Source organism: Drosophila virilis, chromosome 3 (genome assembly GCF_030788295.1).
Source record: "Drosophila virilis strain 15010-1051.87 chromosome 3, Dvir_AGI_RSII-ME, whole genome shotgun sequence".
In the NCBI taxonomy this organism is placed as follows: domain Eukaryota; kingdom Metazoa; phylum Arthropoda; class Insecta; order Diptera; family Drosophilidae; genus Drosophila; species Drosophila virilis.
In genome coordinates, this window is record NC_091545.1 from 25,429,221 (window position 1) to 25,453,587 (window position 24,367).

Consider the following 24,367-nt stretch of genomic DNA (forward strand, 5'->3'; position numbering starts at 1 on the left):
TGCTTGGTTTTACCCCTATTTTCTCTCATTTCGGTCACATAGCTATAACATCTTAAACATCATTACAATAATCAATCGTATATAATTCTATATATATATATATATATATATATATATATAGGTTTAGGTATATATATATATATATATTTAATTTTTTTTTTTTGCTTTTTTCTTTTTGTGTTATTTTTGCATTACTTCGATTTAAATCTTAATATTTATTATATGTACTTAGAGAGTAGCGTCATCGAGCATATTGAATTCGTCAGAGCTAAGGGTTAAGTCGTAAATATGGGGGCTTTTTTCTTTTTTTTTTTTTTGAAAAGTGTTTGCACGCCGGTTAACCGTTGTACGGTCAACACCTTAAAACAACACAATTTCACAGTTCTATTTATAAACATTTTCGTATCAATTTTTCTTGGGGCTTCCGCTTGGATTCTCGCTTGATGTTCGGGATTGGCAAATTCAATATACAAGATGGAGATACTTTTTCTTTTTCTTCTTGTTTTTGTTTTAGTTTTAGTTTTTTTTTTTTTTGCTTTCTAGAAATTTGCTTAAAGTGGGCTTTGTTTTGCATTTCTTGCTTGCTTTCTCTAACGGTTCTGAGTTTCTTCATCTGCTCGCCGGCGCCGCCTCCGCCTCCGTCATCGTCGGCGACGTTGCCGCTGCTGCGGTTGCAGCTCCAACAGCTGCGATTCTTTCTCTGCGTATTATTATTTGCCTTTGTTGTGTTTCTGCTTCTGTATGCGTACGCATCAGAGCACCTCGGAGACGTACTTGGGACGCTTGGCCGCTGTGGCATCCGCTGCGACGCACTCCTCCTCGCCCGCCGCCTCCATGTGACCGCTATAATCGGTCGGCAGCTCTTCGTATATAATCTCAGGATGCTGCTGCTGCTGCGGCTGCTGTTGCGTCTGCTGCTGATTTAGCGTTGGCGGCGCCGGCGCCGGATGCGACACGGCCATTACATGATTTCGCTTAAGCGCAATCAAAGCGCCAACTCCTCCGCCTGCGCCTCCGCCAACCCCATCCACATGCGCCTGCTGCACACTGACGCCGGCATTTTGATTGGTTACATAATACGGACTGCCGCTACTGTAATATATACATTAGATTAGATATCATGTCATATAAGTGAATGACAAAAAACTAACTTGAATTGATTGGAATTATTGGCCATCGTCTGTGGCGGCTGTTGCTGTTGTTGTTGCTGCTGCTGCTGCTGTTGCTGGTGTGCATTTTGAGAATTGTAGATGATTTCTGCAATAATATATAATACAATACGTTAGCATGACGCATACTCTTAAGTAAAAGTCCTTGTGGATCGACGAGATCGTATTTCTATATGACTTATATACAACTAACATCCTCTCTCTCTCTCTCTCTCTACACTCACATATTTGTTATTATTTAAATTAAATAGTGTATAGATCTAGACTAAAAACTCAAGTTACTTAAGCCCCAACGTTTGCATTTGTATTGCCTAGATAAGTCTACTGTGAGATTCTCTCAAAAATCGAGTTGTGAATCGAACCAATTGGTTTTTTAATTATTATTTATTATTTAATTTAACACATGTCTGTTAATTATGAACTTTCTGGCGGGCTTCTAATTGGTCTGAATACAAAATCAGACTATATAAAAGAGAAAAGGAAAGCTACAAGCTTCACTTATTAAAGTTTAAGTCACACAACGCTTGCTTAAAAACATAATCTTATGCAATTAGCTTTGGCAGCTTTCTTTCCGCTTACCAGCATCGGCGGCGCGCTGTTCGAGTGACATGCCCGGTGAGCCGGGGGCCGATTGCAGCACAATGTCCTGAAGCGGCGAGCTCTCGCGTGAGTTATCTGCAAAGTCAAAGATTTGTTTGGCTTATTTGAATGAGGTTTGGAGAAAACTTGACGTGTAGGACTTACCCATATGACTGGGCGAGACTGGCGCCGAACGCGGCATGCCGTAGGGCGGACGGAAGCCCTGACTGCTGCGCTGGCGACGCTTCTTGTAACTGTGATCGATTAGCTTAGCGCCGCTGTCCGGATCGATGCGCCAGAAGGAGCCCTTGCCGGGCTCATCCTGCGAGCGCGCAACCTTGATGAAATACCTGCAAGTGGACAAGCCGGATTAAAAGTGTGCTCAAAGTTTTCAATTCAAAGTAGATAGTAGACAAACCTATTTAAACTGAGATTATGTCGTATGGAATTCTGCCAACCCTTGTTTGTCTCCTTGCGGTAGTAGGGATAATGCTTGACAATGAACGAATAAATGCCCGAGAGTGTCAGCTGCTTGTCCGGAGCGGCAGATATGGCTTGAACAATCAGCTGAGCGTAGCTATACGGCGGCTTCTCATTGTGGTTATAACTGGCGGTAGACGGTGTCTGGAATAGATCCTGCTGCAAATGCAAAAGCAAACAAAATACAGTTTGAAATGTGTAAAGTTTTATTATTGCACAATGCCTACCGTGTTGTTGTTGCTATAATTGTTGTAGCTGTTGGTTTGATTCTGATGAAAACCCTGACGAGGACTAGCCGGACAACTGTTGGCAGCGCTGATTGTACCTGTGTGTGCATAGAGATAGAATATGTAATAAATAAAGTTTTAATTTAAATAAATAACAATACTTTATGTTCTTCTCTCGAAACTTTATTATGTTAAAATAGAATATGCAAAGAATGTCCTATGTTAAAATTTGAATTTGATCAATTAAATATGCTTAGAACATGACCGGGGATTATTGCAGTTCCCTGGATGGGTCCTTAACGGATTTTGATTGTTTGACCAGCCCGGAACTGGTGGTGGCTGCTGCTGCCTCAGCTGCATTAGGTTGCGGCGTGATTGTGCTATCAGTTTTAAGATTGTTATTTTTTTCCCGTATACGCAACAGATTTTGCGTAAAGCTCAGCACGTACGCTGTGGCCGCCCAAGACAATATCATTGTGCTTTAACAAAAATAAAATGCGCTTCTCGCTTTGGAATTAGAGAACAAACAATTTTGATCAAAAAAAGGAAAAGAAACATTTCATTTGCACAGCTGCAGCTGATTAATTGTCAAATGAAAAATAAAAACAAAGACGAGTTGATTAAAACGCGCAGCTAAGCTAGGAATCTGGTTCTATCACTCACGTAACCCTTTACACACCGTATCCAATTGGACGCCAATTGGAATCCACTTACCGGTTGGCGATAGATAGGGGCTCTTCTGCTCCTTCTTGGGTATTGAAATCTTAAGCGGTGAGTAGATGGCAGCTCCATCGGCGCCGGTTGTTAACAGCTGGGATGCTGTGGGCGGTGCTCCTGGTAGACGCTGCTGCTGCTGCAGACTTGTGTGGTGAAGCGGGTGGTGTGGTGCGTGTGGGAGTGGGTGATGCGGTGGCAGCGGTTGTTGTTGTTGCTGTGCCTGCTGCTGCTGCTGCTGCAAGTGATGCGCTGGCTGTTGCTGCTGCTGTTGGCTGTGATGATGCGATGATGCCTGCAGCGAGTGCAGTTCGTCACGGGGCGGTGGAGTTATAATAACATGGGCGCCCGCCGTTCCAACTGCTGCCGGACTGCTCAACACCGGTGCTACCTCCGGCGTAATGTCCGCCGGTGCGGCTACAAAGCTCTCGAATTCGATGCGTATCTCGGTGCTCGGAAATCGAAAGAAGCAGCTGCAAAGAGGACAAGCATTAATTGAGCAAGATTTGAGCCAATTGGTCACAATTTGGCCTACCGTTGGGGCAATCGCAGTGGATCCACATTGCGCCGCTGCAGAAAGTCATCAACGAAGATGCCATTCTTGCTGAGGCACTGCACAAAGAAGGCGCGCCGCTCGGGTTCGTAGAGCACCTGGAAATGTTTACGAGAGACCAAATTGTTCTCGGCCACGTTGAAGTGCACCAGCGATGTGGATGAATTGCGTCCAATGACGGTCACCTCGTCCGTTATATGGAGCAAGTCTTCATTGAAGCGCAGCACACCGTAGGCATTTGCCGGCGGGGAGCTGGAGCTGATGCCACTCGATACGACTACATTGGCAGGTGGGTGGTTTGCTGAGTTGATGTTGTTGTTGTTGTTGTTGTTATTGTTATTGTTGTTGTTATTATTTTGATTGTTGCTGGCCAGTTCGACGCTGCTATTGTTATTGTTATTGTTGTTTAACGCTGCAGCGGCGCCATGATGAAGCTGCAGCATGTCCTTAGCTATGGCAACAGTTGCCGCGTCTGCAGCGCTCGCTGCTGCTGCTGCTGTTGCTGCTGCGGAGGTGGGTGTGTTTAAAACGGCGTGTACCGTTACAATGTGATTGTTGTTGTTGCTGTTGCTGTTGCTGCTGGGATTGTTGTTGTTGTTGTTGTTGTTGTGGTTGTTGCTTATATTGATGGTTGTTGCTAGTGTTGTGGTTGTTGTTGTAGTGGCGGCCATTGAGAGGTATCCACTTGCACACTGCCTTTTGTTGTTGCTGTTGTTGTTCTTTTTGTTGTTGTTGTTGCTGTTGTTCTAGTTAAACTGAAAATTGTATTTATTACTATTATTGTTCTTCCGTTTAAGTAATTAGTGCAAATAAACAAGAAAATATTGCGCACACACACACACACACGCGCGCGCACAGACACACACACTGGCACCGCATTGTTTATTGTTTATTTTCTTTTCATTTTATTCTTTCGTTTTCTTTTGCTCTGCCTTTTTCTGTATGCGGCGCGCTTAAAAGTTGTTGTAAATAAAACTGACAAAGCGCGTGTTGCTTACCGACAGAGAAACAAAATGTATTTGTGTAGCTTTTCACGCGTGTTTTTTAGACTTTTTATGCTCAAGGTTTTTCATCGGCTAAAGCCAAAACCATACAGAAAATATTTTCCAAATCTACGTACACACACTCACACACATACATATGCACATACACACCACACTCTTTAGGCTGTTTGCCTCCGTCTCCTACTTTGTAGAGAGCACGACATACATACAATAATAAAAAAAAGAAAAGAAAAAAAAAACAACACACATACAAGTACTTACATTTCGTTTCTTTTTCAGTTTTTGCTTTGCTTATGTTTTGCTACGTGCATACATATACATGCACATACACATACACACACACATACACATATTAACTCGACTCGCACTCGGCAACAAGCAAAAACAATAACAACTCGCACAACAATAATAACACTACTACTACTACGTTGCGGCACTCACTACGTGAGTAACGAAACACGCACACAAATACATGGGTAGATATTGCTTATGGCAAAACACAATGCGTTGGGAGATGTGCTATGCGCGCGTGCGCTCACTCTTTATGCGGCATCAGTTTGCCCGGGCAGCGGCCGGAGAGAGCAAATGAGAGAACCGAATCCCCAAAGAGCTCTCATTTGGAGCGGCTGCCGGTCGCAGAGCTACAAATAAATAAAGCTCTAGCAGCAACTGGGCTTTAAGATAAAATTGATATTTTTCTATTGTGCAACGCGCGCGCAATTCGTTCAATGCAGCATCACTGTGTTTACGCCTGACAATTTGTCGAGTCTCACTGTTTGCGGTTACTGCGGTGCCAGTGTTGCCAAGTGTGCAAAAATAATGAAAACGTGCTCATGTTTATGCACACATACTAAACGCACAGTTGCACACTTGTACGGATATCCAAAATAAACATGCATTGTTTTTACAAGTTCACATATTTTACTTTGCATTAACATATTACATTCGTATTGCCCACAATTATTGTTGAAAGAACAATTGTAGAAACTAAAGATATAAAAAACTAACAAGAATTTTATCTAATTCCCATAGCAGTCACCTATTTAATGTGTATAAGCCACACTGTTTAAATAAGTGACAAATCAAAGTCGTAACAAAGTGACGAATCGACAACTCTATTTGACAGTTAAATTTTGCCAATAAGCGTATTGAGCTCAGTTGGCAACACTGGCCAACAGCGTGCTCCCTTTGCTTCTTTATTTGTTCTTTACTTCCATAGACAGAAATCAGATGTATGTACATACACACAAAAATATGTACATATGAATGGATGTATTTACATACGTAGGTATATATACATTTAGGAAATAAATAAATACAATACATATTTATGTATTATCATACATATGTCAAATGAGACAGTTTAGCCCCCACATGGCTCCCATTCAATCGATCGAGCTTGCATGCGCGAACATGCAAAATGAAACCAAAATAAAATTAACGAAAACAACGTAAATAAAATGCTATAAAAATAAATACAACAAAGCAAACACACATACACAATTGCACACACCCATACACGTACAACAAGTACGTACGTACGTTGTTAGGTCACTGCTACGCTGCCGCTGCCGCTGCCTCGCTCGCATCAGCAAAACAGAAACACAATAAATAAATAAAAACACCAAAATATACACACACACACACACACATTAGAAAGAGCGCGCGCATATACGTACATACATAAACAAGCACTCACACACTTATGTATATAGGCATATTGAAAATGCGTAAAAATGCCGCTCGTTGATTTTTCAGCTAGCAACGGAGCAGAAAAAACCAAAAAAAAAAAAAAAAATCAAAAACAAACGACGTCGGCGCGACTCCACCTGCTTGCCTATACATGCATGCATACATAGGTACATATCTATGTATGTATGCATGCATGTGAAAAATGTATATATGTATGCATGCCTTGTTTGTCTCTCACTTATTTCGGCGACTGCGGACAAAAGGACAGACAAAAACCGTAAACATACAAAAAGCACACTTTTCACAACGTACGCTGTATGTACATCATACATTTGTATACATGTACGTACATACATATATATATATGTTGCTTCGCTCGTTCGTTGGCGATTGCGTAAACTTGCCGCCCGCTTTTTTTTTTCCACCTAACACCAAAATATGTACACACAGTTAAGGGTACACACAACCACATGCATCTAAATACACAACACACGCACACACACACAGGCACAGATGAGATGTATGTACATCACTTGAATATGTTCCAAAATAACAAATACATTTTATTTATATTTTGTTGGCTTTACTAATACTCTTCTTTTCATATTAATTAATACGTACTATTGTTTATTTTTGTTACATTCAGCTTACGATTGATTATCAAACTCAACTGTTTTTGTTTTTCGCTTTTTATTATTATTTCGCTTTAGCTACTTTTTGTTTTTGCGTTTTCTATTTTTTGCACAGAAAATTTAGCACACAACACGTTTTTTCGTGCAGTTCGTTCGCCACTGAGCGTGTGTGTGATTGTGTGCGTGAGTGTGTATCAACAGCATGTTTGTGTGTGTATATTATTTTTCTTTCTATCGGCTCGTTCGCCTTGTTTATTATTATTTTTTTCGTACCTTTTTAACTGCCGTGTTCGCTGTGTATATTTTTTTTAAATAAATTTTTTAACAAATTGCTTTTCACCTTATATTTAAGCTTACTTTTAACTTAATTTGTGCACTTTTCACAAGTTTAATGCCGTTTTCAATTCTTATTTGCTTGCAGCGCGCTCCGCAGCAGCTGCCCACACGACGTGACGATAAAGAAGAAGCAGACATTCTCTGCAGCCCTGGTGCCGTACATTTTTGCCCCCAAATTTAACCAACTGATACATCCAAACTGGTCACACTCTCTTCACATGTTGTTCACAGCTGTTCCTAACAGAGCGCACAAATTCTGTTACGCATATGTTTTGTAATCGAGAGCTGCATGAGAATTTCGTTAAAAAATTCATTAAATCGATTTATCTGTGAAAATGCAAAGCCTTGTACGCCTGCTCAGTAACTGCACATTAACGCTGCAGCCGCAACAACGCGGCGCAGTGGCAATGCTGCAGCAGCTGCGCACCAAAACGAAGGTCGTCGAGAAACCCAAGCCGGGCGCGGGTCAACAATTCCGACGCATCGTTCACTTCCCCGAGCAATATACGGTTGCGCCGCTTAAAATCACACATCTCGCCGGCCGTGATCCCGTCACGGGTCGCATGGTGGCCAAGGGCATTGGCGGCGGCATCAAACAGCAATATCGTTGGATCAAATGGGTGCGCGACGGGCCCAGCGAGGGTGCGCCGCAGGAGGAGCGAGTCGTGGAGCTGCTGCGAGACGGTTGTCGCACGGCCAAAGTGGCGTTGGTCGCCGTCGGCGATGAGCTCAAGTATATACTGGCCACGGAGAACATGCGCGAGGGTGACATACTGAAAACATCACGCGTAATTCCACGCATACCGGGTGAGTCGATGGAACAAACTGCTTTTGCTGGATGAAGTACTAAAGGTTTGAGTGTGGTTTAGTGCGACCGAACGAGGGTGACGCCTATCCACTGGGCGCCCTGCCCGTGGGCACGCGCATCCATTGCCTGGAGAAGAATCCGGGACAGCCCTGCCATCTCATACACGCCGCCGGCACCTTTGGCACCATATTGCGCAAGTTCGATGACAAAGTTGTCGTCCAGTTGCCCTCCAAGCGGGAATTTGCTTTCGATCGCATTTGCATGGCCACCGTGGGACGTCTCTCCAACGTGGAGCACAACAAAGAGCATGTGGGCAGTGCGCAGCGCATGCGCGAGCTGGGCAATCGACCCCGTTCCGGCCTGTGGAAACGCAAGGAGGGCAAACACGGACGCAAAATACGCCGCTTGCCGCCCTTGACGACGATATCGTCGCCGCCCCTGCCTAAGGAGGAGGAGATCAGGATGACGCTCAACTTGTAATTTGATGTTGTGGAAATTTCATTTCATGTTTTTTCTATTTCTATGAGCCATGTGCAACATTAAACAACTAGGTAGTTACATTCTATTTGCGCGATTTCTTCATGGAGAAGCCAGTGCCATGGAAGCTGTCCGCATCGATGCCGGCCTCGCCGGTTGCGCCCTCGGCGTCCTCTTGGGTGCGATCGCTGATGGGCTTAATGCTGCGATCGAAACGCAGCAGGCCAAACTGATAATCGTAGTCGGGTACGCCGCGCGGCAGCACCTTCTTGAGAACTGGCGTCTCCAGTTGGCTGTCCTTTTTCTTTTTGCCATCCAGACGCACGCCGGAGCCCTTGAAGGTCTCGACGACCTCCTCGTGAACGGCACCGCCTGCGGCTGCCTCGTTGGCGCCCGCGCCCTGTCCGCCTGACTGGGCCGCCGGCTGTTGCTCACCGTGCTCCTTGTAGCCCACCGGAGCCTCAAACTCGACGTTCATGTCGCACTCAATGATGCTGACAGCATTGCCCGGCTTGGTCTCCAGTACGCACAGCTCATAGACCTTTTTGTTGTACTTGATGGCAATGACGTCACCCTTGGTGAGGCATGCAAAATTGCGCAGTGCATTCTCCAGCACTGCCTTGGGATTGGTGATGTCCAGGAAATCGGTGCTGTGCGGCTGAAACTTGGAAAAGGTGGCCACTTGCAGCGAGACGCTCTCAATGCTCAGTATGTCGCCCTCCTCCAGCAGCAGATTATCCATCATCCAATACGGCAAATAGCATTTGCCCTCGTCGGCCACAAATTCCAAGACGCCAGCGTGCGAGGAGCGCGACTTTTTCTTGTTGGTCAGCTTGAAGAGCATCGGATATTCGACGTTCAGGCGTGTCAGTGTATCCAGGGCCGAGGGCGGCATGATGACTGTAAGCAGTTGCATTGAATATCGATCGATATTAGTAAGTCTTACTAACTTTTTCCACCCTTTTCCACATCGGAGCGTTCGTTGCCTGGCAGCATGGACACTGAGAAGCATTTATAGGTGGCTTGGAAGCTGCGTCCTCCGTCTGGGAACATCATGTTGAAGCCACTAAAGTGGAACATTGCGACTTAGTTTGCTGTGCTCGAACACAACAAAATAATCAATTTGTTTGGTGTTTCCAAAGTTTTTGTAATGTCACGATTTGTTTTTGTTGTGATAAAAACAAAGTGCGACAGAATGTTATTTAACATAACAGTGAGAATAGCGTCAATAGTTGCTGACTGTTGTTAACAGCGAACACAAGGGTTGAATTGGAAAAAATATCGCTGACATTTGAATTGAATGGCAGCTATAGATAATACATCGTCCCACATATTCATATGTATATATATGTAAAGTTTTTTAAGCTATTAACAATTTAATATACAAAAATTTAGCAATCGATCTATCGGTTGTTGGAGTTTTCTGTTAAATGAAAGATTTCTGCTGTTAACATCTTCTCGATATAAGCATATCGATAATAAAGAACTATCGTCATTTCCAGCAAGCCGGCGGTCGTAGTTGTGCGCGCGCGTTCATCACGCTTCAATTTCTCGTCAAATAAATTGTGATTTGAAAAAGTGTTGCTATTCAAGTGAGTACCCGAAAAGAAGCAAATAATTAACAACTCAATTGCAGGCAAGCGAGGCAAGCCAGTAAAACTTTTTGTTGTCAAAGACCAACTGAGTAGCGGTTAAGTTTAATAAGTGTGTGTACATAAGTGGGTGTATGTATATAGTCGCCTGTGTATCCTTGCTTAGTCCTTCTGGCGCCGCGTGTCTTTTTTCATGAGCCCGCGTGTGCACAGACTGTGTGTGTGTGTGTGTGTTTCTGTCGTGTGTGGGAGACTGCGTGCATGTGTGTGGGATTGTGCTTATACATAAATACTTATACTTATTAGCAAAAAAAAAAAAAAGTTAGGCGTCAACTCATTTTTAACATTTAAATTGCATTTGTTTGCCCCGGAAAAATCAATAAATGATATAGAAATTGAACGGCACGAGGCCAAGCAAATGTTAACCATAAAGTTTGCTCTTCCTCTTGCATCGCAAATCTAATGAAATTTGCACATTTTTATTGTTATCTCTGGTACAGTTATTGTCCTTGCGGGCAGTAGAGCAGCATATACACAAATCTTACAGTTCTACATGCGCTGTTGCCATGTGCAGCTGTTTTCAAGTGTGTTGTTGTTTTATTGTTTGCTTCGCAGCTGCTGTAACAACAACAACACAGCCCTGTCTCGCTGTCCCTGTCTAGTTAACATATTCCAATCAGATGAATTTCGTTGGGCTGCAAAATGTTTGGTCATCCCTGTGTAAAACCCAAACCCCAAGAACTAGTTGGCATGAATCACGCGCGCCGCTCTGTCTTGCAGAGCTCTTAAAATTTTACAGATTTTCCAATTGGACATTTCGAATTGGTACACACATCGCGTGAAATCAGCTCCAAACTGTGCACACTTAACGATTGAGGGCAACCAAAACAATTTGAAATGTATAGAAAACTAAAAACAAGAATATAAACATGAAACACTAGCGACAAACATGCGGCGGCCATCAAAATGTGTTCGGCACGCTGCCTAAACAGTGGCTGTAAAACTGTATTGGTCTATTGGCTGCTTAACACATACACACACACACACACACACACATATGTATATGCGCACATGTGTGTGTACAGAAGAAATATTTCAAATTAATTTCTTTTGGCTTGCGTCAAACACGAATACATATGTATGATTGTGTGAGTATGAGTTTCAATTGCAAACAAGTAATAATTTCTGCACGTATGATATCACGAGTAAACAAAACAATTGGCAGCAGCAGCCGTCGCAGCAGCAGCAACCACCCCAACAAGGTCGCCGACAATTGCTGGCAGAAGGACAGCCCATAATTCAATTTTGCCGATGCAGTTCAAACTGTTGTCAAATTGACAAAGTACAGTTAACATTAGTTATGCTCAACTCGCTCTCTCTCTCTCTCTCACTCTTCTGCTGAATACTTTGCACCTAACGGATATTGGTTAGATCTATCTGAATATCGCTTGCTTCCATCTACAGACTTTTAATTCATTTCGTATTGGCTTTCGTTCCTCTCTTATGCTCTGCTCCGCCTACGCTTTCGCTGTTACCAGGCTGTTGCCTCTATGCATGAAGATTAGGTGCTCGAAAGTATGTGCGTGTGTGTGTGTGTGTGTGTGTACACATACATATATAGTTTCAATAAGAAGTTTAGCATGCTGCCCGCGTCGCTGCCTTCTTTTTTGTTTTGCTGTTGTTTTTGCACGCTGCCAAAACGTTTTTTGTTGTTGTTTTGTTATTTGGTTTCGCAAGCGTTTTCATATCAGCCGATAAACTCGTGTGTATGCCGTGCAGAAAACGGAACAAATATAAGATAACATATTTCGAAATCATAAGAGTTTAAGGCAAATGTTAGTATAAGAGTTGAGAAAGGAAAGAGGAGTCAAATGGGACAGAGAAAGGAAGTTAAGAAGGGGAGTTGAAGGGGCGAGAGACAGAGACAGAGATAGAGAGAGAGAGAGAGAGAGAGAGATAGATAGAGAGTGAGAGAGAGAGGCAGAGAAAGAGAGAGAGAAAGACAAATAAAAACGCGTAACGACCTGTAAGGCTTACATGAACTTATGAGAATCGCATAGTAGGGCAATATTTAAAAGTAACTTTAATTCGCTGCACAGTGGAAGGAAATTACACGCTCTTGTTATTTGGCTTAAAAAGTAACGAGTTTATATATTCCTATAAAGGGAACGTTTAAGGTTTGATTCACCTGACCCTTTTATTTTAATTGGGCTGCTCGATTACGTTTTTTTTCCTCTTCCTTTAAACAGTTTTTGGTTGCACTCGCAAATTGATAACCTTATTGAACTTCAGTCGAATTGGTTTGATGGACGAGCATATTCAATTTAGAAACTGATGTAACTGATGGCCAATAAATATGGCTTGTTTAAGTACGTATTCCCTTTGAGCTGCTACTCGCTGCACGCTGGTGAATTTCCACTTAATTGATTCGAGACCTTCGGCCCATTTACAGCTATTGTTGTTGTTGCACTTTATGTTGCACGTGCTTGTTAATTACTTAGACAGTACGCTCAGCTCAGCCAGGCGTAGATGAAAGCATTTCCAATTTCATATTATTGATTTGCATGCGCTTCACTGTGCACAGTTTGAGAGCAACTGCTGTTTGCCAGCTTAATTTCGTTTTGATTACAAACGAATGAAAGAAAACAGGGTTTCGCCACGACCTTGAACTTGCAGTTGCAACCACCAAAAGAACAGAATATAAATAAAAATAAAATACAAATAAAATAAAACCTCCCCCAATCCAAAAATACGCACGAGCTAATGCCTTTGCTTGGGATTCTCTGCAGCCGGTTTCTGGACATGTGGAGATTCCTTTTTTGCTGAAATGCGCCAAATTAAATCAATATATTTGAATTAGCTGCACCTCTCCGTTGCCAATGTCAAGGCTGCCAGCGACAGTAACTAAACCCCCCTCCCCCATCCCCCTGGCAGGCCAATCAGATTTTCGCAGACACGCAAAAGTAACCGTGTGACGTCTGTTGTGCAGAAAGCCTACAATTCAATTCAGTGTTAATATTATTTGCATAGATGCGAATGGGAAACGTATCAAACGTGCCATAGCCGTAATTTATACACGCACAGTGGTGCGAGCTCTGATGAATTATTTGCAGAATCATTTATAGTTCGTTTTTGTTTTGAGCAACTAAATTTTAGTGTAAACGAACTTGGAGTATGAGAGAGTATGAGAGTGCAGAAAATAGTTTGAGAATTTTTAACTTTTTTATTTATTTTATGATTATATTCATAAGAAATTCATGGTTTTCATATATAAAAAAAAAAACAAACATAGTAACTGTAATTTATACACGCACAGTGGTATAAGCTCTGATGAATTATTTGTAGAATCATTTATGGTTACACATTTTTTTGAGCAACTAACTTTTTGAGAATATTCAAATTGTTGCAGAAAATAGTTTGAGCATTTTCAACTTTTACTTGTGTAATGCAACATTAAAATGGTCCATAAAAATAGTTAAATTTAATAAGAAACTCATGCTTTTTATATGAAAAACATAGTAATAAATTTTCGATATTAGTAAATTTAACTTTGAATATTTTTAATACATCTAGAAATCTCTCGAGTGAAAAGTCAATAATTTGACAAACAAAGCTAAAGTAAAGAATTTTTTCTCAAAGCTGTTGCGACATAAAATTGGCCTATATTATGGCGCTTATTAGTAATTTTACCTCAAATAAGTGGCTAATATTCAAGTAAATATTAGTCAACTTCTGGACATTTGTTTTTATCAAACATTAAACTTATATTAGCCAATATTTCGGCAATTCAAGGCTTGTTTTGTCCAAATTCCCGGACATAATTCCGCAATATTCTGGTATTTAATGGACCACATTATGCCGGGTATTAAATACCTTTCTTCTTTAAAGTGCGGAATAACTAATTTAGAAATTCCTGGAATTTGATTTGGCTCAATGCAAATAGGCATTGACACACTGTGCATACCCCATACTGACTAATGCGTGTGTATGAAACAGTTTTTATTTCTGTTTTATTGGATCGTCATAGTGCTCGTTGTTATTTTAGTTCCATGCCATACCCTGTGTTCGATAAAAAGCCGTAAACGTCTTGGATTTAGATAAAGCATATGAGTTTTTGTACTAAATAAACTAAACGCACATCATGTGCTTTAGAATTCTGCATTTATTATTGAAATTGGTCTCAACTCAACTCCTTAGCTGGTTTACGCCAATACAGGATATATCAAAGTCATGTTTGCATATCTGTTTTCTTTTGTTTGTATTTGAGACGTCAGGCAAATATTGCATTCATGCCCCTTTCTCCTCTTCGCATGCCAATGTGAAATTGCGCAGCTGAAACAGTTTTGACTGCACTGCAGTGCTGCTAAAACCGGCAAATGTTGCGTGCTTTGTGTATTTATTTTTAGCCAAATGATTCCAAAATACGCCATAAATTGCCAATTATTTTGATACCCTTTGAATTTGAGTAAAAGGTGTATACAAGTCTGGTGCATGGAAGTTGAATTGCTCTAAGCGCATCTCGGTGTTGGACACAGTGTATCTCGTAGTCGGGCACGAGCACTCTTACGTGTTTTGACCTAGTTGTGTAACAGGCATGTGTTTTTGTGTAGGGGCAAGTTTCAATGTGTTGACTTCATCTCGATGTTGGGCACAGGGTATCTCCAAGTCTGGCAGCCCCATTCTGGTGGGCGCACTTGCACGTGTATAACAGGCAATATGTTTGTACAAGTTTGTTTTTGTATAGAAGGAGGTTTCAATGCAACTCGGTGTTAGGTGCAGGGTATCTCCAAGTCTGGCAGCACATTTATGTGTTTTGAGCCACTTGTGTAACAGACAGTATGCATATGTTTATGTAAAGAAGGAAGTTTCGATGTGTTGACTCCAGCTCGATGTTGGGTGCAGGGTATCTCCAAGTCTGGCACTCCCACCTACGTGCACGCACACTCTGCGGGCAATATGCATATGTTTTCTTCTTTAGAATAAAGTTTGAATGTTGGGCACAGGGTATCTCCCGGTCGGGCACTCCCATTCAGGTACCAGCACTCTTACGTGTTTTGAACCTCGGTTATATCAGTGTAATGGAAAAGTTCTCGCCGTAATTGCTGCCAGGCCGCCGTGGGCGGGGGCGGGGGCGTAACTAGGGTCTTCGCTTATGGAAATTTTGCGAGCATATGTCAACGTAACTCAAACGTAGTCACGACCTTGAGCAGGCGCACAGGCATTGTCCTGGCCGGGCTACTAGTCCATGCCCCTCGCTCCCTAGCCGCCCGCCAGCTTGGAGGCACGCTCTGGCTTTGTGTTTAGCTACGTTTAGTCACTCCTTTGGGAGGTATTCAACTTTTATAGACACACACACACACACACACAGATATGCCATAGATTGTGGATTATTTTATTGGTATGAGCTAAGAATGTAGCACATCCTTGAATCGTAAACAGTTATCGTATACATTTCTTGGTAAATAACATTTTGGGCTTGTTTTAGCATCTGCCGCCCAGATATGGTCCATAGTTGAGGCGACACCATTTATTGGGATAACCTAAGGCAATTCGAAAACTCAAACAAATTAAATATATTTCTATGATATTCCTTTCTCAACTCGTTTACTTACGTGGCCATTTGGTCGTTTTGTATTCTCCACGTGAACAGCACAAAATTGACAATAATATAAAAATAATAGAGAAAGTTGCTTGCATTTTCTTTAATTTATTTAGAGCTTTCTGTGCGAAGCACGCCACTTATAAACTCCTTATATTGCGTAGATAATGCGGCGTGTAGGAATTAGCATTTTTAACTGCGCATATTTTACGCGATTAACGCGTAGAAATCGCATTAGTTGGGCTTATATAATTATCATTCATTCTTCAAACTGAAAATTCGTTTTTTATGATACTTTTCCTGTGCCCAGTTTTCTCTTCATATTTTTGGTTTATATCAATATATTTGTATCGCTAGATATTTGTATTTCTATTATCCCAAGAGCTACACCGCAAACAACTTTCGAGCACATCTTTGTTATTAACCATATTTGCAAAGAAATTTTCGTTAAGATTTGATTCACACTTTTTGCAGAATCCACTTTTGTTCAGTGAAAAATGCGGATTAAAGATTTCTGAATGCTTAATGAATGAGATTTTTAGGGATTTTGGGTAAGATATCTTATTGGAGAAATACGTTTTTTATACAAGAATCTACTTTTGGATCGTTTGTTTCACTGAAAGCTTTCAGATATTGTGGTCAGATTCTGATAAGATTTTGTAAATATGTAGGAAGCATACTAAAGACGTCCACTTTGTTTAGAATATCTTGATAAACTAAAAAGTTGTTCATACAGAACATATTTTGGACTGTTTGTTCCTATGGCAGCTATATGATATAGTGGTAAGATCCTGCCGGTTTCGACTAAGACGGACTATATTAACTGGGCTTAAATACTTTATGGGTTCGGAGATGTCTCCTTCTGAGCGTTACACAGGTGCATTAAACAGGGTATATACAGGGTATAATGACTGCGTGTAAGTTTTTTACGTTCGGGAATTGGGTGAATTGTATTGGCACGAGCAAGGCCGGGTAATATACAATATAATATTCTTATATGTCAGAAAATTTCTTACTATTTTCACATGATGAACTTTACCTGAAAATGCCTATATCAGCTTGTACTTACAACTCCAAAAATACATGATGAGTTCTAATTCCTTGAATTTTCTGGTTTCAATTATAATCTCTTGCCGATTTGCATGAAAGATACAAATGATCTAATCTGATCCATTAAAGGCTCATTAGAAATAACACAGTGCGGATTGCCAGAACGCTGACAATTATTTGAACAAAGGCAGTTACGAGCATGAATAGCCGATTTCTTTAGAATTGCCCTGACATTAACTGTATTCAGATATATATATATATATATATATTATATATGCTGACCGCCCATTCCGGTCGAAGTATTTGTGGCGCGTGCTCAGTGGGGCGTGGGGCGTGGGGCGTGGGGCCCGGCCTAAATATACAACGAAATTGCGCCAATTTAAACAATATGCAATTTTTTTCAATTTACTTTCCAATTGAAAAGCACACCAAGAACAAAGCCGGAACTGGTTGCGGCCAGATTCAATGAAATTCGAATGTGTTTTGTCATTTTATTTGATTTTCTATAACGCGAGCTGCATTAGGGGTAGTCCGTTCTGATTTGGTGCTAAGAATTTACTTTAATTTGAATATTTTTCAAATGTTTTTATTGTTGTTCAATTTCTATTGCAGACATGGTGAATATCTCTCTGACGTGGAAACAATATTGCTGTCCTAAACGTCAGGTAAGTGAGAGAATCCTTAGTTTAAATTTGAACATGAACTTTAACCGAATCCATTTGCAGTTTACCAACTCGACTACCATCAGCTGCTACTCAACATAACAAGAAACTTCTCTGCAACAACAACACCAACTCCACAACTCGAACAGCAACTGAAACAAACAAATACAACAACTACAGCTACAAGAAGAAGAAGAGCAACAACTGCAGCTGCCAGAGGAAAACCCCGATTCGAGTGCATCAAGGGGTTAAACACACAAGCGGAGTTCACATTTGTCCAATCAGAAGTTTTTCCCAATCAGAAAAGTTGTCAGCTGCAAGCTGTGAAGAGTTAGCTAGTTGGGACAGAGAGAGCGAGCGAGAGGGAGAGGGGAAGAGAGCGAGAAAGTATCATTTTATTAACTTATTATTATTAATATTTTAAACAGTATTTAGTGTCCAGTGTTGTCGCACTGAGTCAGTATTTAGAGTCCAGTGTTGTCGCACACTGTTTTGTGTTTAGGCTTACGTAATTTATTGCATACTTTTAGGCAAGTCGAGCTGAGCACTGCTTCAGCTTGGAGAGGGAGGCTCAAATAGACCCTAGGGGTTCCATCAACACGAACAGTTTTCGGTTGGTTTTCTTTTGTTTTCTTTAACGCTTAGAAACGTGCGTGCGCATCTGTTTGTGTCCATAAAAGCGACTGTAATTTAATTTTCATTATGAAAATAACAACAATGAAGTCTAAGCGCAAATATGGCTGTTTAGAAAATATTTGAAAAGAATTTTTCAATTATTAATAATTAAGATTATTTTTCGTCTATCATTTATTATTATTGTAGAATTGTATTTTATAGTTTCTTTTGCACTCAAATTTTCCCCAAGCATTTCATTTCCTCTGCACAACAAATCGTTTCAAAAAGTTAAGGTTCGACGAACAGACAGACAGACAGACAGACAGACAGACAGACAGTTGTTTGTTGTTGTTAGTTTAAAGTGAGTTTTCTCTAAGAAGTACAACAATTGAATTAACCAACTATGGAGAGTTATTCGCCGGATTTGCTATGGATGGTCATTATTGGCTTTCTAATTGCATTTGTTCTGGCCTTCGGCATCGGAGCAAACGATGTGGCCAACTCCTTTGGCACCAGCGTCGGCTCCGGCGTTCTAACCATACGTCAGGCGTGCGTTTTGGCCACGGTCTGTGAAATTTCGGGCGCCGTTTTGATTGGTAAGGCCCAAAACAAGTCTGAAATAAACAATTTAAATTCAAAATGCCGAAAGCTTACATAGTGCATAACTAATTTAAGTTTGTATTCCTGGAATTGAGATACTTTTCTTATGCATTCCTGCAGGCTACAAGGTGTCGGATACGATGCGAAAGGGCATACTTGAGGTGACGCTGTACGAAGGCGCCGAGGAGGTGCTTATGCTGGGCTGCATGTCGGCATTGGCAAGCAGCGCCATATGGCTGCTGGTGGCGACGTTTCTAAAGTTGCCCATTTCTGGCACGCACAGCATTGTTGGGTCGACAATTGGCTTCTCGCTGGTGGCACGCGGCGTCCAGGGCCTGAAGTGGACAACGCTGTGCACTATTGTCGTCTCGTGGTTCATTTCGCCGGTGCTGAGCGGCTTGGTGAGCATTCTACTATTTCTGACCATACGCCGTTTCATATTGCGCGCCCAGGAGCCCCTGAAGGCGGGCTTCCGTTCGCTGCCCATCTTCTATGGCGTCACGTTCTTCATCAATGTCATCAGCGTGATTCTCGATGGTCCCAAGTGTAAGTAGAAGCTGCCTTAGCTGATTGCTTTATTTACCATTTGGCTCATTTGTGTGCGTCCTCTGCAGTGCTTTATATGGACAACATACCCACTTGGATAGCGTTGACCGTCAGCATGGGCTTGTCCCTGCTGGTGGCGCTGCTGACGCAGCTGGTGGTGGTGCCGCTGCAGCGGCGCTCCATTGCCAAGAAGCTGCGCGCACAGAATCCGGTCAAGTTCAATTTCGAGGACTCTGTGGGTAAGTGTGCGCCAGCCCAAAAGCAAAAGCAATTACTCAGCGTTTGGTTCGATCTTATAGAATCCTCGCCGTCCGGCAGCCCCAAGAAGCAGCGCCGTCCGCTTTCGCTTGTTAGTGAGGGTAAACCACTGCCGGCTATTGCCGAAATCACCGAGCTGGTCTCGCTAAGCGACAATTCGCCGAAGACCTTTAAGCTAGCGCCTTACGGCCTCGCGGCCAAAAACAACAATGCGACTGCCGAGGATTACAAAATCGATCCGGAGATCATACGCAAGGCTGAGGATCTGTTGGGCAAGGCCAGCCTCGATAATCCCGATCTGACTGTCACCAGCTTGAACTACATCGACGAGCAGCAGAATTTACAGCACCAGCAAAACGGACGCAAACTTCAAGAGTGCTTCAAGCGTGTCCAGTCACCCAAGGAGGAGCACAAGTCGCAGCAACTGGCTGCGAATGCAGCTGCAGCCGCTGGCAGTGCGAATCCAAATGCCAGCGCCAGTCCAAATGCCACTGTTACCAATAACAATCTGCAAGTGGTGCAAAGTGCTGGCAGTCTGGACCTAATGCTCAGCACCACCTTGTCGCCGAATTCCAGCAAGGTGCCGCTCATCGAGAGCAAGGAGGCGCTCAACGAGCAGGAGGAGGAGTTTAAGCGTGCGGCCGGACGACGTGCCAGCAGCAACGAGGAAACGCAGGAGGTGTCCATGCTCTTCTCATTCCTGCAAATACTGACGGCCACCTTTGGCAGCTTTGCGCATGGCGGCAATGATGTTAGCAACGCCATCGGACCACTTATCGCTCTCTATATGATCTATCGCGAGGGCTCCGTTATGCAGAAGGCCGAGAGTCCCATTTATATTTTGATCTACGGTGGCATTGGCATCTCCGTGGGTCTCTGGCTGTGGGGACGACGGGTCATCGAAACCATTGGCAACGATTTAACAAAGATCACCTCATCAACGTGAGTACTCGAATATATTTCAAAAATGTAAATAAGCTCATTTTTATTGCTCTGCTTACAGTGGCTTCACCATTGAGGTTGGCGCCGCGATCACCGTACTGCTGGCCAGCAAGATTGGTCTGCCCATTTCCACAACACACTGCAAGGTCGGTTCGGTGGTCTTTGTGGGTCATGTGAGTGCCGCGGGCCGCAAGCAGCAGCGTCAGGAGCACGAAAAGCAGCTGGGACCGCAGCCGGAGGCGCCGGCACAGGCGGCCACTGTGCCCGCCCCGATGGAGGACGGCAGCGTCGATTGGCATCTGTTCCGGAACATTGCGTACGCCTGGATAGTTACCGTGCCGGTAACCGCATTGCTCAGCGCCGGCATGATGTACGTGCTCTGCGCCCTCGTTGTGGATGATATGGGTCAGGTTTAGGGCGAACTCTTCATTGAATTATTAATTGTCAAAGCAAACTAATGTTTCGTAATTGTGCCAGTTGATAAATGCAAAACTAAAGACAACAAGAAAGAAAGCAAAACTAAAAACAAAACACCTTAAAACTAAACTTAACAAAATTACTCACCTAACTAAGCAAAAAAGTAATGGAATATGGCAAATGGAAAAGCAAAGCATTTTACTTAACGTCTGAACATAACTGATATTGGTATTGATATTGTTTATATACATACGATATTGTAAACATTTAAACATAGCACTTTTCTTATTTTCCCCGTATCATTTTGTATGCCCAAAATTTGATTTAATGTACGCCCTTTCTTTAAGTCCAATTCAAATTTAAATGCAGCGCATTTTTGTTATTGTATGAAATGATGTCCGGTGCAATTGTTTAATGCATTCAAATTAAAACACAAATTGTTTCAAATTCCTTTTGGACAGCTTTAAAAAGAGTATTTTACATTTTGTACATTTCAAAGCAATAGAGCAAAACACTTATGAATAAAATACAAACTACTACAAGAAATTCGACTTAAAAAGCTTTGCCTGTTAGCTCAACTTTGCTCTCAAAGCTCTCAACAGGTTGAATGGAGCTAATGAGACGCCTCTCATTGGGCATGCAAATTGTAGCTGCAGCTAAAGCTCGCTCGCAACTGCGACTTGGCATGCAAATGTGTTGCTCAAAGCTCAACGCGCTCACGCGCAGCTTTTGGGCGCGGCAGCGTTCGAGCGCTGAAAAGCTTCGGTCAGTTGAGTTTTAAGCTTCGATGCGTTCGGTTGTTATTTTTAGTCGCAATCGGTTGGGCAAGCTCGGCCTCCGTACCTGTACCAAGCCTTAAACTCGTAACGCCTGCGCGTATTTCTTATGCATTTTAAAACGGTTGAAAATCATGCGAAATACGTAGTTGAAACGTTTACAAAACAAAAACACACAATTGTTAAATAATAGATACAAAATAGATGTGTTGCAAGTGTAAAGTGTGCACAGGTGTTTAAGTGCTCAATTCCAATTGGATTAACGCTAAGGAACTTAAAGGTAAGCGCGTGTTTTCCAACACTAATACAAACTATTAAAGCTGGCTTGATTAAATATTTGACAACGTTTTTAATACTTTCAATATTTATTAAAATCACATTTTTTGCATTTCTTATGGTACTCTTTTTTCATTTTCTTATTTTTTTTTCGCTAGTTTTTTTTGGACTAACTAATTGACTTTACTTCCATTTAATATCATGTTCTCACATTTTGCTCCACCGTTTGCTTCCTCTTTCTACACTTCCTGACATTCTGCTTGGTTCGGTTCTCAGTTTTGTTGCGTTTGATTTGGTTTTCCGTTTCCATTTCTCCAATGACAGGTCGCCAGCATTTTCCCCGCACATCTATCTATCTATCTATCTATCTATCTGTCTGCATGGTGTATTACTTAATTTCTTTGCTTAATCCGATTTGCGTGCATTGAACTCTTCTTTCTCATCTGTGGGGCTTTAAAGGTGTGTTTTGCCGCACAAATTCTCTAAGTCTTTTTTGTTGTTGTTGTTTTTACTGATTGTTTTTCTTCTTCTTTGTTGTTAACTGGCAAGCGGCTTGTTCTCATTTTGGGGCATTTATTTAATGTGCTATGTTTTGTTATTGTTTTTTGCTCGAAGCCTGTTCGCAGAATTTTGTTAAATGCGCAACAAAACAAATTCGCAATTTATTATTCGACATGTGCATGCTCCGAATTGTTGTTTATCAAATTTATGACAAAGTAAAGTGTAATTGAAAAAAAAAGTGGAATACCCCTAATATATTCAATATAATGACATGAAATTTAATTTACTTATGCATCAATTTTAATTTTTAAATTGAAATTTTACATAAATTTAGTGCCGACTAGAGATCACTTCTCACTGCTGCAAATCAAAAGAAACGTACCTTTAAATATTGCCCTTCTACGCGATTCTCATGATGTCAAGTAAGCCGTACAACCTTTCATGCTTTGATTTTTCTTTTAAGTTTCTCGCCCTATCTTGTCAAATCTCAAAATCGCTGTAAGTGTGAGTTTTTCCGATTTCATTATCATCATAATTAAAGTATGTATTTAGTTTAAACTCATTATGCTAAATATATGGTAAATCTTCTAAGCATCGGACCACTAATGATATATAAAATATATATATGTATGATAAATATGATAATATAGCTGCTAATAAAGAGAATTGAGATAGTTGCAAATGTTGTTGTTCCTTCTAAAACTTGTCTGTTTATCAAGATTTCGCATATCTGACGGACCCTCAGCCATATTTTACGAATACTTTGCTTAGACTTTCATTAAGTTTGGATAATCATATAAATACATTTATATATATTAAGGAGGTGAGAATGTAATTTGCAGACACTGTTAAAGCTAATTAATTTGACTGGCTGTTAGCCACGCTTGGCATGTGTGACATCTGACCCATTTGAGGCATTCAGCAGGTGTTCTTTGAATTCAGCATGGAGATAGTTTGTCCAGGTAGCTGCCAGCTGCCTCTAGCGGTCTTTTGCCACTTACTGTGCCGGCAAGCAAATCACTTACGTAAATCAGAGCCAATTCTCTGGCAGAACAAAAGCCAAGCAAAGCCATTAACTTGGCCAAGAGCCGCGGCCATAGCAAATGGCCAAAAGTCATTAAAGACAAAAACAACGCAAAATCTATTGAAATCAGAGAAGAAACACGCCTTAAAAATATTTCAGCATTTTATTTTTTTGCGCCAGACAGAGGTGGGGGGCAGACCAGGTGGGAAGGGGGGGGGGCATGCCAATTGGCAACTGGGAACTGGTTGCTGCCCCTGTTAATTATGAGCTTATCAGTTCATTTCTAGCTACTGGCAGGAGTCCACTGCGGTAATTACACACCTGCCGCCACTCACCTGGATTGCTTTCCGTGTGCCATTATTGAGTATCGCATCCATTAGATACAATTTCGAGTGCAGCACATAACAAAATCTCGCTGCTGCTGTACAACATGCTATTATCCGATTCTGACAATCCACTTTTGCATACGTCTATGTGTACCTGTATGTGTACCTGGCGTATACCTGTGCTCGTTATGATAACCCTCGCGGCGATCCGTTCCCCTTGGTCCACTTTCTCCGGCAGCTTCTGCTCGTGTGAGCTGCTCCAGAGACAGCTCCCACAATGTGATTGGACAAGCTATAAAAACTTGCTAGATATTCTCCATTAAAGTGCTTAAAAAAGCGTCATAAAGTAGTTTCATATAAGTTTATATTTAATGGTAATAAAAATAATAAAAATAAAAATTTTAACTTAAAAAAAAAAATACACCTCAGTTTTACAAGCTTAGCTAATCGAGCAAACTATAATTGTTAATACAACTATTAAAATTTTCGATTAATATAAATATGTATAAATA

General features: G+C 41.7%; 5 protein-coding genes and 1 long non-coding RNA gene across 11 annotated transcripts in view; 3 read left to right on the plus strand and 3 right to left on the minus strand.

Annotated features, from left to right (window-relative positions):
* Positions 1 to 274: 274 nt before the first annotated feature.
* FoxK (forkhead box K) lies at positions 275 to 7,483 on the minus strand. 2 transcript variants are annotated; one of them, XM_070208385.1, is made up of 9 exons: positions 7,324 to 7,483; positions 3,705 to 4,477; positions 3,170 to 3,642; positions 2,456 to 2,553; positions 2,167 to 2,384; positions 1,914 to 2,098; positions 1,749 to 1,844; positions 1,152 to 1,257; positions 275 to 1,092 (listed from the first exon to the last, which is right to left on the minus strand). In XM_070208385.1, the coding sequence occupies exons 2-9, from the start codon at positions 4,391 to 4,393 to the stop codon at positions 753 to 755; spliced, it is 2,205 nt and encodes a 734-aa protein (XP_070064486.1). In that variant the 5' UTR covers positions 4,394 to 4,477; positions 7,324 to 7,483; the 3' UTR covers positions 275 to 752. The 2 variants fall into 2 exon arrangements, with proteins under 2 accessions (XP_070064486.1, XP_002048535.3); XM_002048499.4 differs by having other exon boundaries at positions 2,167 to 2,387; positions 7,324 to 7,482.
* Positions 7,484 to 7,577: 94 nt separating this feature from the next.
* Positions 7,578 to 8,759, plus strand: mRpL2 (mitochondrial ribosomal protein L2). Its single transcript, XM_002048500.4, has 2 exons — positions 7,578 to 8,193; positions 8,256 to 8,759. The coding sequence occupies exons 1-2, from the start codon at positions 7,722 to 7,724 to the stop codon at positions 8,672 to 8,674; spliced, it is 891 nt and encodes a 296-aa protein (XP_002048536.1). The 5' UTR covers positions 7,578 to 7,721; the 3' UTR covers positions 8,675 to 8,759.
* Positions 8,669 to 9,869, minus strand: Ufd1 (ubiquitin fusion-degradation 1-like). Its single transcript, XM_002048501.4, has 2 exons — positions 9,622 to 9,869; positions 8,669 to 9,571 (listed from the first exon to the last, which is right to left on the minus strand). The coding sequence occupies exons 1-2, from the start codon at positions 9,749 to 9,751 to the stop codon at positions 8,757 to 8,759; spliced, it is 945 nt and encodes a 314-aa protein (XP_002048537.1). The 5' UTR covers positions 9,752 to 9,869; the 3' UTR covers positions 8,669 to 8,756.
* Positions 9,870 to 10,114: 245 nt separating this feature from the next.
* NaPi-III (Na[+]-dependent inorganic phosphate cotransporter type III) lies at positions 10,115 to 21,498 on the plus strand. The gene is made up of 7 exons (XM_002048502.4): positions 10,115 to 10,263; positions 17,525 to 17,577; positions 17,638 to 18,785; positions 18,910 to 19,335; positions 19,404 to 19,574; positions 19,635 to 20,535; positions 20,597 to 21,498. The coding sequence occupies exons 3-7, from the start codon at positions 18,593 to 18,595 to the stop codon at positions 20,949 to 20,951; spliced, it is 2,046 nt and encodes a 681-aa protein (XP_002048538.1). The 5' UTR covers positions 10,115 to 10,263; positions 17,525 to 17,577; positions 17,638 to 18,592; the 3' UTR covers positions 20,952 to 21,498.
* LOC26531923 (uncharacterized) lies at positions 15,635 to 16,025 on the minus strand. The gene is made up of 2 exons (XR_001450464.3): positions 15,876 to 16,025; positions 15,635 to 15,803 (listed from the first exon to the last, which is right to left on the minus strand). It is a non-coding gene; the product is annotated as an uncharacterized lncRNA (long non-coding RNA).
* A 234-nt stretch (positions 21,499 to 21,732) lies between the features above and the next one.
* IRSp53 (Insulin receptor substrate 53 kDa) overlaps positions 21,733 to 24,367 on the plus strand; it is a 32,535-nt gene continuing 29,900 nt past the window's right edge. For all 5 annotated transcript variants that reach the window (XM_015176058.3, XM_015176057.3, XM_015176059.3 and 2 more), the window contains exon 1: positions 21,733 to 22,008. The gene's annotated coding sequence lies outside the window, so the exon portion shown is untranslated. The remainder of the gene's footprint in view (positions 22,009 to 24,367) is intronic.